At 40.8% G+C, this 16,374-nt stretch overlaps 1 protein-coding gene across 1 annotated transcript in view; it reads left to right on the top strand.

The window, feature by feature from the left end:
- Positions 1–16,374, top strand: part of znrf2b (zinc and ring finger 2b) — a 33,621-nt gene that overhangs the window by 14,083 nt on the left and 3,164 nt on the right. The window contains exons 2-4 of the mRNA XM_079343848.1: positions 5,762–5,857; positions 13,637–13,742; positions 14,759–14,833. Of these exons, the coding sequence (XP_079199974.1) occupies positions 5,762–5,857; positions 13,637–13,742; positions 14,759–14,816 (260 nt within the window). The 3' untranslated portion in view covers positions 14,817–14,833. The remainder of the gene's footprint in view (positions 1–5,761; positions 5,858–13,636; positions 13,743–14,758; positions 14,834–16,374) is intronic.

Here is a 16,374-nt window from a genome sequence, read left to right as displayed (position 1 = left end):
AGTAGATGACAACAAACAAAAAAAACGTGAATCCCTTATTTGTTGCAGTAAATGTGACCGTTAAGGTGTTAATGGGGATAAAGGCTTCAGAGTTTTCTGTCATTTACTCAACACAACGCAAAACACCGATCAACACACGTTTAGGCAAAGTCGTGGGCCAAGGGATTCATTTATTTTATCTGAAGAAAGTTAAAGGTATTTAATCTGTGATCATCTTGGGTCTTCTGGTGTAAATGCTGTTCTCGATGTATGAGAGTCTGTTTTTCTTAAAGAGGGAGGGGCTGGACCTGGACGGCCCCTTCACTGACTCCACGGCTGGCGTAAACACCAACCAGGAGAAGAGGAGCAGCAAACTGAAACATGACATTCAGATTATCACAGCGTATGACTTACAGTATGACAGATGAAGTTTGTGACACAAAATGATAACTTGATTTGTTTGCACAGCTCCTCCTGGTGCACACAGGCCAGTCACTGTTTGTATGGGATGGCACTATAATCAGCCTATATCTGTGTCTACCTTCAGACGGCTGCAGGAACTGAACTAAAACTAGTCCTGGTGTTGACTTTTATCAGTCCTTCATGATGCATATGTTTTTTTTTATTCTTTTGATCGAGGGCTCTGAGTGATGGCCTCGTTTTCCTGCAAACGTGGCAGGAAGAAGCAGCGCTTCAGAGAGAGAGAGAAAGATGAGAGGTTTATCGGCCAGTCATGATTGATGTCTGTCCTAGGAAAGACCTACTTACCCGTTAGGCACTTTTCAACTCGACTTTTTTCTGCCTGCTTTGTTCAGATGTAAAGTGAGAATGAACAGGTTTCTAAACGTAGGAGCACAAGCCTGCAGGTGTTTGTGTTTGATCTTCTGTGCTGGAGCGGCTGGTGCAGCCACGCTGTACAATGAACACTGAAGCGATCAATAAAAGGATGATTATAAATCCTGTTTAACTGCACAGAGTGCAGGATGTGCTGAATCAGGGCTGAGTTGAGGACTGAGGCTAATGAACATGGTTCGCTGGGATACGGTCCAAACAGCAGATTAGATGGGAGCTGGTGCTTATTCAGTCAGAACCGTGAAGACGTTGGGTTAACAGAGTGTGAAGTTTCAAAGTTTAAGTTTAACTGTGCGTCACATTCGTCTCAGTCAGCACACAAAATATGATTCATTTTTGACTGAGTTGAGTTTCCAAACTTGTAGCTTCTCAGCTTTATGTGAAGATAACTTACCTGGATATAGCTACATATAGCTTTGGCTTTGGTTTGGCCCAAAGCCTCCACTTTGCCATTTAAAAATAAAGACACTTAAGATTTATTTTTGGGCTTTTTGTGCCTTTTATTGGAGAGAAAGGACAGTGGACAGAGACAGAAATCAAGGATAAAGAGTGGGGATTGACATGTGCGGAAGTAGCCCCAGGCTGGATTCGAACCCCGAACATTTTTAACAAAAAATGTAGAAAACATGGCGTACGTTCGGACTGTCCCTCCTATCCACTTTCACTCGCATTTTTTCCTTAACCCCGGAAAACAGTTAAGTGGCGGCCATGATAAGAGCCGTTCGAATTCTCTACGAGTTAAGGAAAGGTGGCTCAGTGCTTCCTTTCTAACCTCCTTTAGCACAGGAAACACTGGAGCGTCCTTTACTAAAGGAGGTAAGAAAGTGCCGCCCCACAATTCATTGCAGCAGCAACTTTTAAAGCGACTTGACCCATATCCGAGCGTTCACGAAAACTAACTTGACTTATAATCAGTTTCTGTTGTATTTATTGAACTTCTTTTTATTGTAGGTGAACATAGCTTTTATAAAGGCTTCTATCATGTTTGTGGAGATTGCTTGCTTGCTGTTATTTGATGATGATTTCATATGAGAAATTGAAATATAAAACTTTGTTAATAAAAAAAAGAAAAGGGACACAGATCATGGAAGTTGCAATAATTTACCTTCAAGAACTTTGAACAATCTTAAACCCTGAGCTGAACTCTGAACGTGATGTTGATGTTATAAAACCATCAAAGTGAAGTTTCCTGGTGTCTAATAAATCCTACTTTACGTTTTTATTCACACCTCGTTCATGCACTTGCTCGTTGGCTTCGGGTTTCGAGGTTGTCGTTTGATAAACCCCTGGAGGTCTTGTTTGTTTGGAGTCAGAAGTGACCTGGATGAGGTTTCACAGGGTTCTGCCTGGACTGCTGAAGAAACATCCTGAGATCAATCAGAGCTTTCTGAACATGTCACACAGCTTTGGTTTGACTCATGGGGCTTTTGTAGATAGTTAATCATAGACGGCTCGGGATTCCCCGGCACTCCCAGGTACACTCTGTAACAGAGTCCACCCAGTGTGTCCTTACAGGGAATGCTGGGATTTCCTCCTTGTGGCCAGAGGGGCGGAGCTCTGGTCCATCTGTCTGTCCATCTCCTTATTGATGAGATTTTCTCTCATCAAGGGAAAACCTTCAACATGTAGCACCAGTGTCGACTTCAGCTCCAGGGTGAATTGAATGGATTCTAGTGGTTAAAAAAAGTCAAAGGCACCTGAACGTCAGTGTCTTTGAAATGGAAACATGAGTCAAACTTTCAAACTTACAGAATTGTATCAGCCATGTTGTTTAGTCTCGTCTCATTTAGTGGAAAACGACTCTCTCGCTCTTCCGCTCATGCACCAGTTTTTTTCCTCTGTTAATAACCCTCCACAGTCCTGCCAAGCACTCCATGTAAAAGGACATGTCAGGCCTGTAAATGATTGTGTTGTGACCACTCCTTCTAATTGTAGACCGATTCATGCCTTTGATTAGTGTTGCTGTGCTCCTTCAAATATTTTAAGTTTACTGGTAATTCAAGTTTCCCATGGTGTCATCGTCAGTGCTGCTCGAACCCTTAAAGGCCCGTCGCACGGCTCCACTGCACTCGGCTCTCTTTTCTGCACACTCGTTCTTCTACTATTACAAACCTAAAAAAAAAGAAACATTTGCACCAATTGCATGCATCCCTGATGATTTGTTCTCTGGTGTGACTCCAGAGTCCGTGTTGATTTGTGAACAGTGTTTAGTGTCAGACATAGTCATTCACCATAAACGTGCACACGTTCAGGTGTTATATTAGATATATTAGCACAAGCATGAAGGCCTCCCTCCATCAGAGCGTGTCAGAGTCCCATGTTTTTCCTGCATTTACATGAACCTGCACACACACACACACACACAGCAGTGTTTCTATTATGTGCAACAATACTGCACAGTGTGAGATGAGATGAGCTGCGAGTCATTGCTGCAGAGTCTGCAGCCAAAACCTGAAATGAAAGCATCCAACCCATTTTTGACTGCTTTTCATATCCACAGTGTCTTACTCTTCTTCTCTGAAAAGCAAACCAAAGACTGAGTGATGATCGAATGCTTTAAACAGACCATTTTAACAGCTTCATTAGTTCCTGTCTTTTTGTTTGTTTCATGATGAGAAGGAAAATCTGAAGATGTTATTTGCTTCCAAGGTTTTCAACTTCTCCAATACTTCAATACGTTTTTGATCCCATGTGTTTTAAATACATCAACGATCTGTACAGGAGCCAGGAAAAGTACTGTAGTTTTAAAAAGGTTGACCTCAAGCTACGGCAATGAAGAGAGAGAGCAGCTTTGGTTCACTTACAATCAAAGGTGACCGAATAGATGGACTTCTCTCAAGTCCGTTTGACGTCTTATGAAGTAGCTGAAGTCACCTTTCTTCCTCACACAGACAGAGAGATGACAGGGAAGGAGTCAGCTAAACCATGTCATTTAGTTAGCTGAGTGTGGCTAATGGTTGCAGTGCTAGTGCCAGAAGCCGAGTCCGTCCCACAGGTTACAGGTGTGTGCTGAACGTGGTCACAGGTGCTCTGGTTGGTACAGTACACGAGATGTGATCTGTTCACTGTGCTCACATAGAGCAGCTCAGTTAACTGGATCTATGAGTTTGAATTTGAAATTCATATTTAACTGGAATGAAGAAATGTGAATCATTTAACCCTTTATAGGGCACTCACTGAAATACTTTGAAATTCAAGAGCGTAACCTCAGAGTGTTGTTGGGGGGGCAAAACAGAAATTTTGTTTTTGTTTAAAAAAATAAAAAATCAAAATGTTTTAATTTCATTTAGAAAAATAAACATTGACGAAGTTACCATATTTGGTTCAAATGCCACAATAGTAGGACGGTGGGGTGATCTCTTCTGATTGGCTGAGTCAGGATCACGTGCTTCTCGACCATACTCGGGTGCAGAAGGGTGGCCATATGTAATGTTTGTGGAAATAACCAAAAGTAGTCACTTGATCGATAAAGGGTTAACTGACTTGTATTTCTGGTGCCGCCGGACGAGGACGAGGACGTTTATCTGTTAGGTGGACTAAAATGAGCACTTCCCAGGAGACACCGCCCTCGCTGCTTCATCATCCAACCGTTTCCATGTTGCTTCGGGGTTTTATTGTGGTGAATCAAACTTCAGAGAGCACGTACGCTCAGATCGGGCCTCGTTTTGGTTTCTTCTGTGGTTCTTCCTTCAGAGCTCACTTTACTGTTCTGCACAGAAACAAACAGACACTAAACGATGTACACTGCTCGAAGGTTATCAACCAAACGTGTTCATGTTGACGTCTTCCAGCTTTTTCAGTTGACAAATATACTATGTGGATGACCTCACACTTGCACGAGGGCACACACACACACACACACACACACACACACACACACACACACACACACACACACACACATATTGCAATTTAATTTCCTGGATAGAGCATGCTGCGCTGCATGAGTCATCACAGCCTCTCAGGTAGTGCTGAGCTTTGACTATCAGTATTTTTCAGAATGACTTGAGATGTGCACGGCTGGAATTCCCCCTCATCCATCTCTCAACTGGATACACCTACGAGTACGCATCGCTAATTGTCAGCAGATGGCTGACAGATCTTGAGAGATGTCATCCTGCATTTGTGTGTGTGTGTGTGTGTGTGTGTGTGTGTGTGTGTGTGTGTGTGTGTGTGTTTGTGCATGTGTGCGTGCATATGTGTGTGTTGTGATTCACTTAAATAGGTCAGACGAGCAGTGGACAGCCTGCTTTTGGCTGCACTAATCTATTCATCCCATCAGTATTACAGCATGCGGACGGATTTCCAAATAGAAAAAAAGCATATCATACAGTCAGTCGTACAGTGCACATATTTTCCCTCCTCTGTCTGATGTTTGTCACCTGTCAGAGATGTGTGACTTCCTGCCCCCGGCTGCAGAGCTGCATGCTAACAGATGACGGCTAATGGATGAGGGTTATTATGAAGGTAATCTGGGACACAGGGCACATTGATGATGTCAGTGGAAACTGCCAGGTCGGTGCCATGTCTGAGCAACAGAGATAATTATTTGTTACTTTTCATATAAATTCAAGTCTGCTTACGTACACACCACCGATTGAGATGATGTTTATGAAATAGTGGTGTCATTTGATAAAAACTCTTTCTTCGTTAAAGGCACAGTTTGTAAGTTTTGCCACCAGGGGGCTTTCAGTCAAAACAAAACAAGATGGCGTTGAGGCTTGAGGGGAATCACGGAAGTTCTCTCTGCTTCTGCTCATTGTTAAACTGTCTTGAAGCCAACTTGTGTGACATTTTTTTTTTTACATCTTGTGTGGGCTAAAGAGAACTGCTGAAGTGTCCACAAATTGTGCTGTTTCAGGGTATTTTCAAAATCCGTCCCATGAATATGTCTTTAATTCTCATTTGTGTTTCTCGTCTCTTTTTCTAGGCTTCAAGTGCCCCGTGTGCTCCAAGTTTGTGTCCTCGGATGAGATGGATCTTCACCTGGTCTTGTGTTTAACCAAACCTAGAGTCACATACAACGGTAGGCAAGAATTTTACGAATCGCAGACTCTGTATAAGATGTGGATGCAGCTACTGTCAACTCAAATGTTGGTCTGTGGACTAAAAGTTATGAAGTCTCAATTTTGGCTTTTGTGTTATTGTCATGTTTGTTTTTGGGAGGGTGAAGCTTTCATGTAGCAGACATGTTATGAAATAAGTAAAAGACTAAAATCCACTAACGCTATATTCATAATGATAATGCAGTCATTTTTGTAAAATGCATTGATTGCTTGCTATTTTGTCCCTTAAGGTGCATTGTAGCTAAGTCACCACACAAACTGTGGGCACAGTGATGGAAGAGAAACACCTCTCTGTGAAACAACACCCAGACCTAGCGTTAACCCCCTGACATCAAACTTTAAACTCTTTTCATTTACTGTTGTTAATCTAATATTTTCACCTATCACAACTTCCTAATATTCTTTCAAAATAAAAGCAGGTTTGTATCCAAACAGAAAGTAACAAGTAAAGTAAAAAAAAAGCTAAAAGAGACATATTTGATTGAATTTCACACATCTAAGTAAAATATGATCAAAAGGAAATAATAATTGAATTTAAGTCTTTAATAAAGTGTAAAATATGTAATTGTTTGATAGCCGTAGTGAAAACTAAATCTCTTTTATGTAATGCACTAAATGACCATTGTTCAATGCAGTAATGTGCTGCATATTACCATCTATCCTCTAACCGTCCCATAATAATCTTAGAAATGATCATCACTTTTGCATTCAATAAATGACTAACACTCTCATAAAACGAGACAATCACAGCTTTCTGCTTATGTAACTTGAGCCTCTGTTTGCAGTCTGCTTCCCTGTGAAATCTTGTGTAATCTTCCTGTAATGTTTCCAAAACTGGAGACTAACACCGAGGATGCCTGCAGGCTGCTTCTTCTTTTATTCATCATTCATCTGTTTTATTCATTTCTAGGGATGTACAGGTTGTTAAAAATCGATTCAAAGTTGTCACGGTTCACATCGATTCTTTAAAAAATGAATCGCAGTACCAGCGTCCAAAATCGACACCAGCCGAGCGCCAAATACGGGTAGATCTTCCTTTTGGTGAGTTCATTATCAGAGCTATCTTTTTTTAAGAGCCTAAGAGATTGTGAGGTGTATAGGCGTTTTCATGAAAAATTAAAATTTTGTCTGCTTTTTTTTTTTTTTTTTTTTTTTAAATCGTGAAAGAATATATCGTGAACCCAGTATTTTGAATCCTATCGTGAGATGAGTGAATCGTTACATCCCTATTCATTTCTATTTACTGTGGCCACAACAGTGGCTTATCTAACTCATAATTCTTGAATGGAGTATTTGCCCTTTGCCCCTGAGGCCCAACCTAAATATGGGCAGTGCATCAGGTTTGTAAAGGTCACTGAATGATCCTAACATTGAAGTCACAGGCAGCAGGAAACAGTCTGCTTTTATTGAACCTTTGACTCACTGCTGAGTTTGAACTTGCTGGTCAGTCATTAAAGGTGATAAAAGTATATGGCCGCTGGTTCTGAGCCTGATAGTGATATCTTTATCAGACAGTCCAGCTAATATTTTTACTGTGTAAAAAATGAGGAACCGACCAATGACCTAAAAACTTTCTGAGCTCTATATTCCATCTGTAGAGATAGATTCAGATACACATTCATTGCTTTGTTCCCTCACTCGTCTGGAAAGTATCTGTGCATGTACGTGCATTACCACTTGACACCCTGGAGGATGATAACGCTTGTTGTAATCAATAAAGCACACTCTGCTGGTGACAGCCACAAAGACATCTGCCAGTCTTACACAAACATACTTAAATTAAAAGCTATTAGACTGGTGAATAAATCCAGTAACATCAGTGCATATGTGTGATAAAATCAGCCAACACCAATAGTCAGTGGATATGCTAATATCGGCCGATATTGGCTGGCTGATCGATCGGTCAGGTTCAATATAAGATCATTTCTGTGGTTCTCTCAAATAGAGGGCCTTTAGCTCCTACAGTCTGCAGTGTTCTCGGGCACGACATCTTTCCCTTAATGGCATGGGTGGGTGGGTGTGTGATTAGTGTGAATATGATTAGTGACATTATGTCTGTGTGTTGCAGCAGGTGGCTGCTTGCTGTCGTTACCATCAATGTGGGACAGTTCCTTTTTGTGAGTGCCGAGCTGTCACCTGCAGTGTCAAAAAATGAAGCCAAAGCAGAACTGCAAAAAAAAAAAAAAAAAAAGGCTGACTGGAACTACCCTGGAAGTCACATCATAACTATTTTTACATGATAAAAAAAAAACCTATCTGCAACCTGGTGTTCATAACGAGGGCCGTGGCTGAGCTGACTTGTCAGGAGACTTAAGGCCCGCCTCAGCTCCACCTCTTTCACCAAAAGTTGGTTTGAGGCAACATTTCCAATATGGTGACCTCCATCAATGGGCTTCAAACATGTGCTTCAGAAACTAATGTGTGACGTCACTGGGACCACGTCCATGGTTTTATACAGTCAAATCATGATTTTACAAAAGTCCTGATTGGGAAGCAAACATCTCTTTTTAAATGATTTTGTGTTTGTAGTTAAACGGGTTCTTATAATCAGCCAGTCATGGGTTTCCTTCCCAGCAGTGTGACCTACTTTAACTGTCTCTGAAAAGAAAAAATCACTGCAATAAAATACTTGTCTTGAAACATCAAAGAAAATGAATACAGTCAAAAAGATAGATAAGTGCACCCCTGGCTGCTCCGTGTCTGTGATTGAGAAAATTAAACTTACACTTCTGGATGTTTTCCCTTTAGCAGTTTTACTTCCTCTTTGAGTTGGCTTACTTCCTGTTCAGCAGGCACAGTTTCCTCACTGATGTACCATCTGCAAGTCATGTGATGATCTTGGTCAGATCAGTTCCCTCCAGTGTGGAGAGCACAGGTCAGCAAAGCATTGAAGTCTGTTAGTCGAGCCCGTTTTTTTCACCCGGAGTTTCACCTGCCAGACACCGAACTTCTGGAGCAAGTCCGACTGAGCTGATGTTAGAACACAGTGGGACATGCAGCCAATGGGAGGCAGGTATTATACCACGTGACCGGAGTCAGAGCACAAGACAGCTAACATCACGGTGCACTGCATTAGGCTTTCTGTCTGTCTGTATGGTTGTTCTCCATTTTGTTTGTCGAGACTGTGATTCTGTTGAACGACAGGAAGCTTAGATATATTATTACGAAGCTCAGCTACGTCTGACAAAGAGGTGCATGTGTGAACAGCTTGTTCACACATGTTCTGGAACAATCCTCCTGAAATTATGAAGTCGATACTTTGAGTAGTGTTTGAGGCGCAGGTTACTTTGTCTTAGATTTGATCAGATTTAAGTGAGACCGTTGTCTGTCCTGTTTGCAATCAACACGCCTGGTCTCAGCAACATCATACGACAACCTCGTTATCCATCCAGTCTCTGTGCTAGCAAGACGCTGGGCAATGACTCAACCGTCTGTCAGTCCTCCAAGAAACTCGAGAGACAATATCATCCACTTGCTACCTCGCACACTGCAGCCAAGACTGGAGTGTGTGAACATGAAAAACATCTCGATGGAAAAATTCAGCGGACACCTTTCCTCACCTGATGTGCCTGACAATCATCAGGTGACTGACAACATGGACAAATGATCCTGCTGGTGAGCAGCGTGAGCAGAAAGTCGATGAATAGAGGTGAACAGATTTCCCTCTCATCAGAGTGATTAGTTTGGTCTGGCCTTCTTTAATAGTGTCTATTTTCACACACTCGTCAACCTCTGGCCTCTGAATGCATCCCCCACTGGTCCATGACAGCGGCGCACACGCAGCAGCTGTTCCGTGTGCATGACATCACAGCCCTCCCTGCGTGCGCGCTGTCCTAGAACTGTATCACCGAGCCTGAGATCTTTGCATGACCTTGTTTGTGATTCACAAGCAGCAGTGAAACAGACTGACGACACTATCACAGCCAAGTAGTTCGACAAGCCTCCACGTGATAAGAAGCTCTTCCTCCTGCCTGACTCCTGATCATTCAGACGGAGTCCTCACAGAGGTCAAGGGTCACCGGGCTGTCTGGCTCCAAAAAGAACTGCAATCATTGCTTTTAGATAGACTGTGACCATACACACGTTCAAGAGTTCCCAATCAAGAGCTAGAAATGTTAATTCAGTATTCTGAAATATAGTATAACGGTGAAGTCATACCAAAAGCAAAGCTCATTCACACAGAACATCCTGAGACTCAACAATTCAAACTTTATTAAAACAAAAAACCAACATTTTAAAAGTCATTTGGCAGCCCGAACTTTCAAACAGACAAAACATTGGTACTTAAGTTTGATAAAAAAAGGTTTTGAGGGGGTCACCATGTAAAGAGGCTTCAGTCCTCACGCGGGCGGCCCGGGCTCGACCCCGGCCCATGGCCCATCTCTCTCCCCCGATCTCCAACGCTATCCACCTTCTCTCCCTCTCTCCAAATAAAGGCATAAAAGCCCGAAAATAAATATTTAAAAAAAAAAAAAAAAAAGAGGTAAATGAGAATCAGGGACTCTTTAATTGATCTTCGATCTTTGAAGCAACACTTTGCAGGGATTTGGTGTGGTGTGCTTTGACTCCCACCGAAAGTCTCCGAGTGTCAGAAAACACACAGTGTGTGTCCGTCTTCACCTCAGATTTGTCGAGACGTCATTCAGCGACCATCGAAGTTAGACTGAAATAATTGCTGATGTTCAAGTTTGGTGCTCACACAGTCTCTTGGGAAGCTTTACATGTTGACATTTGACAAATCAACAACAAGTATCCTGATTCAGATGGATGCGATGTATGTGACCAAACAGAGCGACATACACGCTAACATGACCTACGTTTCCCCCAGTGAGGCATCAGTCAAGCGTCTCCTCCTTCATCCTTCTGATCGATGTGATGCAAAGATGAAGAGAGGTTGGAGACCCCTGCTAAAGACCCCTTCATCCGTTATCAATACTGCTTCTTATGTTGGGGGTCATGCAAGGGGTAGAACTAATCCCAGCTCTCATAGTGCGTGAGGCGGGGCTCCACCGTGACAGGTCGCATGTCAGTCACAGGGCTGACAGACAACATACCACGTTGTGAAGTATCAACAGACGGACAAAAGACTCAACTGAACCCGCGGTCACAGTGGCGTGAGGATGGCGAGCCAATGATTGGCTTTACTTTTAGTCATACAGAAGCATAATGAGCGTCTTTATAGAAAACTCTGTCATACATTAAAGTCCCACTGAAACAGGAAGTTCAGGCAAACACACAAGGTCGAAGGTGGGACGTAACGGATGAATTGGATGGCATCGTAAGCTTGACAAAGCTTTTTTATTGGTCAAAAAATGAGTAAAGACCTCTGAGTGCAGGATGAGTCATCAGACATTTGAAAGTTATTTGGGTTTAAAAAAAAAAAAAAGCGTTTTGCATATAAATGAACATTTAACAAAATGTGTTTTTCCTTCCAAGGGGACTGTAAGGTTTATTATTAATAACATGCTAAACAATCAATAAGGAAATTGCAGTGTACATTTAATGTGCAAAGACACAAAACAGTTCAACCGCCATTTATAAGACGTGATGGAGAGGTTTGTTATCAGCCCAGCGTGGCGTGTCGAGCCGTAATGTAGGCCTCTAAAATCAGCCTTACTATACTCTGTGTGACTGTATGAATGACTGCTGCACTGTCAGTACACTAAAGATGTTTTCCCCCCTCAGCTGAGCTGGATGTCATGTGCTGCAGCCCATAATAACTGGCTTTTCCAGGCCTATGTGGGTTAATCCACTGTTACGTAAGGCCAGCTCTAATGACTCTGTGTGTTTTGCTGCAGGTGATGGCTTTAATGGTTTGCATGCTGATTTCCACCTTCGAGTCGGACCAACGCTGCGCAGGGCAAGAATAGATGGAAAGATCTATTCTGTGACAGAGAGGGTTAGCTGAGGTCAAGAAATCCTTGTGGCCATTCAACCCAGACTGAGTGTATTTATACAACAGCAGCCTTACAGCAGAAACGTACTACTACACACATACACTGGTGAAAATGTGTGGACAGTTTCAGACAGGCTGCCCCCGAAAGCCTCCTGAACTCTGTTCCCACATGCACAACGGGAGACGGTCCCTGTTGGGTAGGGGCGAGGTGGGATGGGGGGGTGAACGGACGTAAATCTTTGTTTATTTCATTTTTATTTTACAGGGACAATGCATATTTAAAAAAACATGTCTGACATAAATATACCAGAGTTAGCCAACAAGCTCATTTCCATGTGTTGTCTTTGGCTAGATTTGATAAAAGGCTCCCTAGAAAATCAAAACAAATTCATATGTTTCTAAAAGCTACAAATAGAAATAACATGGCAGTAATTAAGCAGACAGATACATAGACTATGCAGGCTAAACAAGAAGCAGCATTTAGTTCATATTAAACATGTATAACATGCAGGACAGACGTGGAGCAGCATTTTTAAACTGCTATTAATAAAATAATGTTACGTGCACACAATAGGCCTTTTAATACCATTATACAATGAACAGGTATTTACACAGATAAAAGTCTGAGCTGTGTCTGAAGCTCATAACATAAAAGAGTGAAAAGGTCCAGGAAGCCTTTGTGTCGTTTGATCTATTCATGTTATAAAAAGAAAAAAACTGTACCATGAACAGAAAGTGAAACTGAAGCTGTTTAAAAAAAAAAAAAACTAAATGAAGGAGTTCTTGCTTCTCTTAAGTTACATTGTGCTAAAAACAGACGACCGGGAAACAAGCCAACTCAAAGAGGAACCAAGCCCTCATGTATACAAAGATCATTGGTGGTATCTTTTTGTGGATTAGTTTGATTGTGATTATTTCCTGTTATTCTTTGTCATTTCATACTCTGATCTGCTGCTTTGCATTGTGGGAAACCGGTCTGGCGTACTGCGGATTTAGCATTTGTTCCTATACTGCATTTTGGCCAAATCAGTCGGTAATAATAGAGAATTTTTTAGTGCCAAGTGCATTTACACATACAAGGGATTTGACTTAGTGTGTTGGTGCAAAAAACAGTTAACATGGGAAATAAGGCTAAAATAACAAGTTCTTAAATAACATATAAGAAGCAACCCTAACCCGACCAATACATGTAATACATAAACAAACATAAAGAATAATAAAAAACACAACATGTACAAAGGGTGCAGCCTGTGATCACGATGCAGGCTCACTCACGGTGCATGTTTGCAAACTCAACGAGAAGAACAGTGAAGTCAGAGTCCAGATGTTTCTTTGCATTTTATTTGTCAGCTCAGTTGAACACTTTCAGTTATAAATTCATGTTTTTTTTGTTCCTTTTTTGTGTCTGTGTACTTTTTATTTGTTGTGTTTCTCATTGTGCTTCTGTGAAATCACTGAGTTTTGCTGCATACAATGAATAACAGGTAACGTTTGTGCAGCATATTCTCTAAACGCAGTGCTAACATGTCGTCCTGTAAATGCTCATTCTGGACACAAATAAATCTTCACTTCTTTTATTTCCGCAAACCTGCATGCATTTGGCTTCATGCAGCGTGAACCCTTTTGATGGTAGTGCTTTGTCTTTGAATGGATCATATCAGACAATCAGAGTTTATGTGAGTTGCATTTTTCACTTTGTGGAGTTTTGACGAAATGGTTAACCCTCTTCAGCTCATGGTTGAGGTTTAAGCCAGTGTTTAGTAAATGTGTGTAAACGTCTGGATGTCATGTGACTGGGCTTTTCATTCTTCCTGATGACTGTCATGTGTCTGTCGTCTCTCAGAGGACGTCCTGACAAAGGATGCTGGAGAATGTGCAATCTGCCTGGAGGATCTGGCGCAGGGAGACACCATCGCTCGCCTGCCATGCCTCTGCATCTACCACAAAGGGTACGGATGAATCTCTGTTTGGGAACGTTGTGCATCACTCTCACATTCATTCCCTCAAAAGAGGAGAGGAGTGAGTTGTGTTTCCGTCAGTGTCAAACTAAAAATGATTGTTGTTTAGGTACAGCTGTGGTGTTGTTACAGTCTGTGATAGTTTGTGAAAAAAAGAAAAAAAAACACTTTTTTGCAAAGTGCATTTTTTTAGGGGTTGAGAATGACATAGTATGTTTGATTCTTTGATAGTCCATTTGAAAATGATTCAACTTCTGTTTGTTATAATTGTCTCTGGCTTTGAATGATACTGGAGCTTTGAAAAGACGACCTTGAGTCAGGTTTTAAAGCAGACTTGCTGCGAGTGAGAGAGAGCGGCGGGGCTTAAAGGACCACAGGAGACTGAGGGGCGGAGTGGTGGGCGTTCTTAAAGACGCTGAACTGCATGGGGGAATAAATGTTTGAAAATGTTTGCATCACCCATCTTGCAGTCTGACCTGATAAAGCATCGGTTTTAAATTCTTACACATCGGCCCCCTGATTTTAATTTTTCTGCATCATTCTGAACACTTATTCGAAATGATACCCAGAGTGTAATCTGTCTATTTTCAGCTCCTAAACCATATCTGACTTATTACCAGACAGCTGTGGATATGAACGCTGGTAGCTGCTGTCCATTAGAGAAATCCTCATACTGAACCAAGTCCGGCCGGGTCATCAAACAAATCACCAGGAACCTTGACATGATGATGAATATCTGCAGCCTCTTGTACCTCTTTTGATCTGGATAAATAATGTGCCTTACATTCCTACCAATGCAGCTCAGCAGTCAGGAGATTAATTTACATCACTGTCAAATAATAATAATAAGAATCATAAATACATGTTGAATTTAAATGAAGGGTGATCACCCTTCTTTACCACTGGGTGGCACAATTTCCCCAAAAACCAGCATTCTGAGGCTCTTCGGATCGTTTTGCTTCTCGCTCTGCTATAACCCGTCTCTTCTTCTTTGATTTCATTTTCAGCTGTATCGATGAGTGGTTTGAAGTGAACCGGTCATGTCCAGAGCATCCATCAGATTAAAGCTTCTTTTTGCACAGGTAAAGAGTTTCTGAACATCCAAGGTGATGCATTATTTATATAGAAAGACATATATATAGACATATATTATATCTGTGGATTATTGCATCGTTCATTTTAAGTCTGGATCATTTTACAAACACTGTTGTTAAAAAGTTGGGATGTTTTAAAAACAAAAATACAATTAAAAGCAGAATGATTTCATTTGCAGAACACTGAAATGTTTAATAGTAAACTGTTCAAAGGCAATATATCCAAATTTAAAACTGAGACCATGAAGTGATTTTGGAACAGTGTAAACTCATTTTGAATTAAATGCCTGCAAAACAATATTAAAAAAAAGTTTCAGATTAACATCTCTACTGAATCACTTTTAATTGTTTTGGGACCTGAGGAGTACGGTGGCCGGTAAGGGTCACACACTTGGCAGCTGCTGAAACAACGCACATTTATAAAACATGCAGCACATTTATAAAACATGCAGCACATTTATAAAACATGCAGCACATTTATAAAAACATGCAGCACATTTATAAAAACACGCAGCACATTTGTAAAAACATGCAGCACATTTATAAAAACACGCAGCACATTTGTAAAAACACGCAGCACATTTATAAAACATGCAGCACATTTATAAAAACATGCAGCACATTTATAAAAACATGCAGCACATTTATAAAAACATGCAGCACATTTATAAAAACATGCAGCACATTTGTAAAAACATGCAGCACATTTATAAAACACGCAGCACATTTATAAAAACATGCAGCACATTTATAAAAACATGCAGCACATTTATAAAACATGCAGCACATTTATAAAACACGCAGCACATTTATAAAAACACGCAGCACATTTATAAAACATGCAGCACATTTTTAAAAACATGCAGCACATTTATAAAAACATGCAGCACATTTATAAAACACGCAGCACATTTATAAAAACATGCAGCACATTTATAAAAACACGTAGCACATTTATAAAAACATGCAGCACATTTATAAAAACATGCAGCACATTTGTAAAACATGCAGCACATTTATAAAAACATGCAGCACATTTATAAAAATATGCAGCACATTTATAAAAACATGCAGCACATTTGTAAAACATGCAGCACATTTATAAAAACATGCAGCACATTTATAAAACATGCAGCACATTTATAAAAACATGCAGCACATTTATAAAAACATGCAGCACATTTATAAAAACATGCAGCACATTTGTAAAACATGCAGCACATTTATAAAAACATGCAGCACATTTATAAAAACATGCAGCACATTTGTAAAACATGCAGCACATTTATAAAAACATGCAGCACATTTGTAAAACATGCAGCACATTTATAAAAACATGCAGCACATTTATAAAAACATGCAGCACATTTATAAAACACGCAGCACATTTATAAAAACACGCAGCACATTTATAAAACATGCAGCACATTTTTAAAAACATGCAGCACATTTATAAAAACATGCAGCACATTTATAAAACACGCAGCACATTTATAAAAACATGCAGCACATTTATAAAAACACGTAGC

Source organism: Symphodus melops (assembly GCF_947650265.1).
Source record: "Symphodus melops genome assembly, chromosome: 5".
Classification (NCBI taxonomy): Eukaryota; Metazoa; Chordata; class Actinopteri; order Labriformes; family Labridae; genus Symphodus; species Symphodus melops.
Note: the sequence above shows the minus strand (reverse complement) of the source record. Positions and strands in the feature narration are given on the sequence as shown.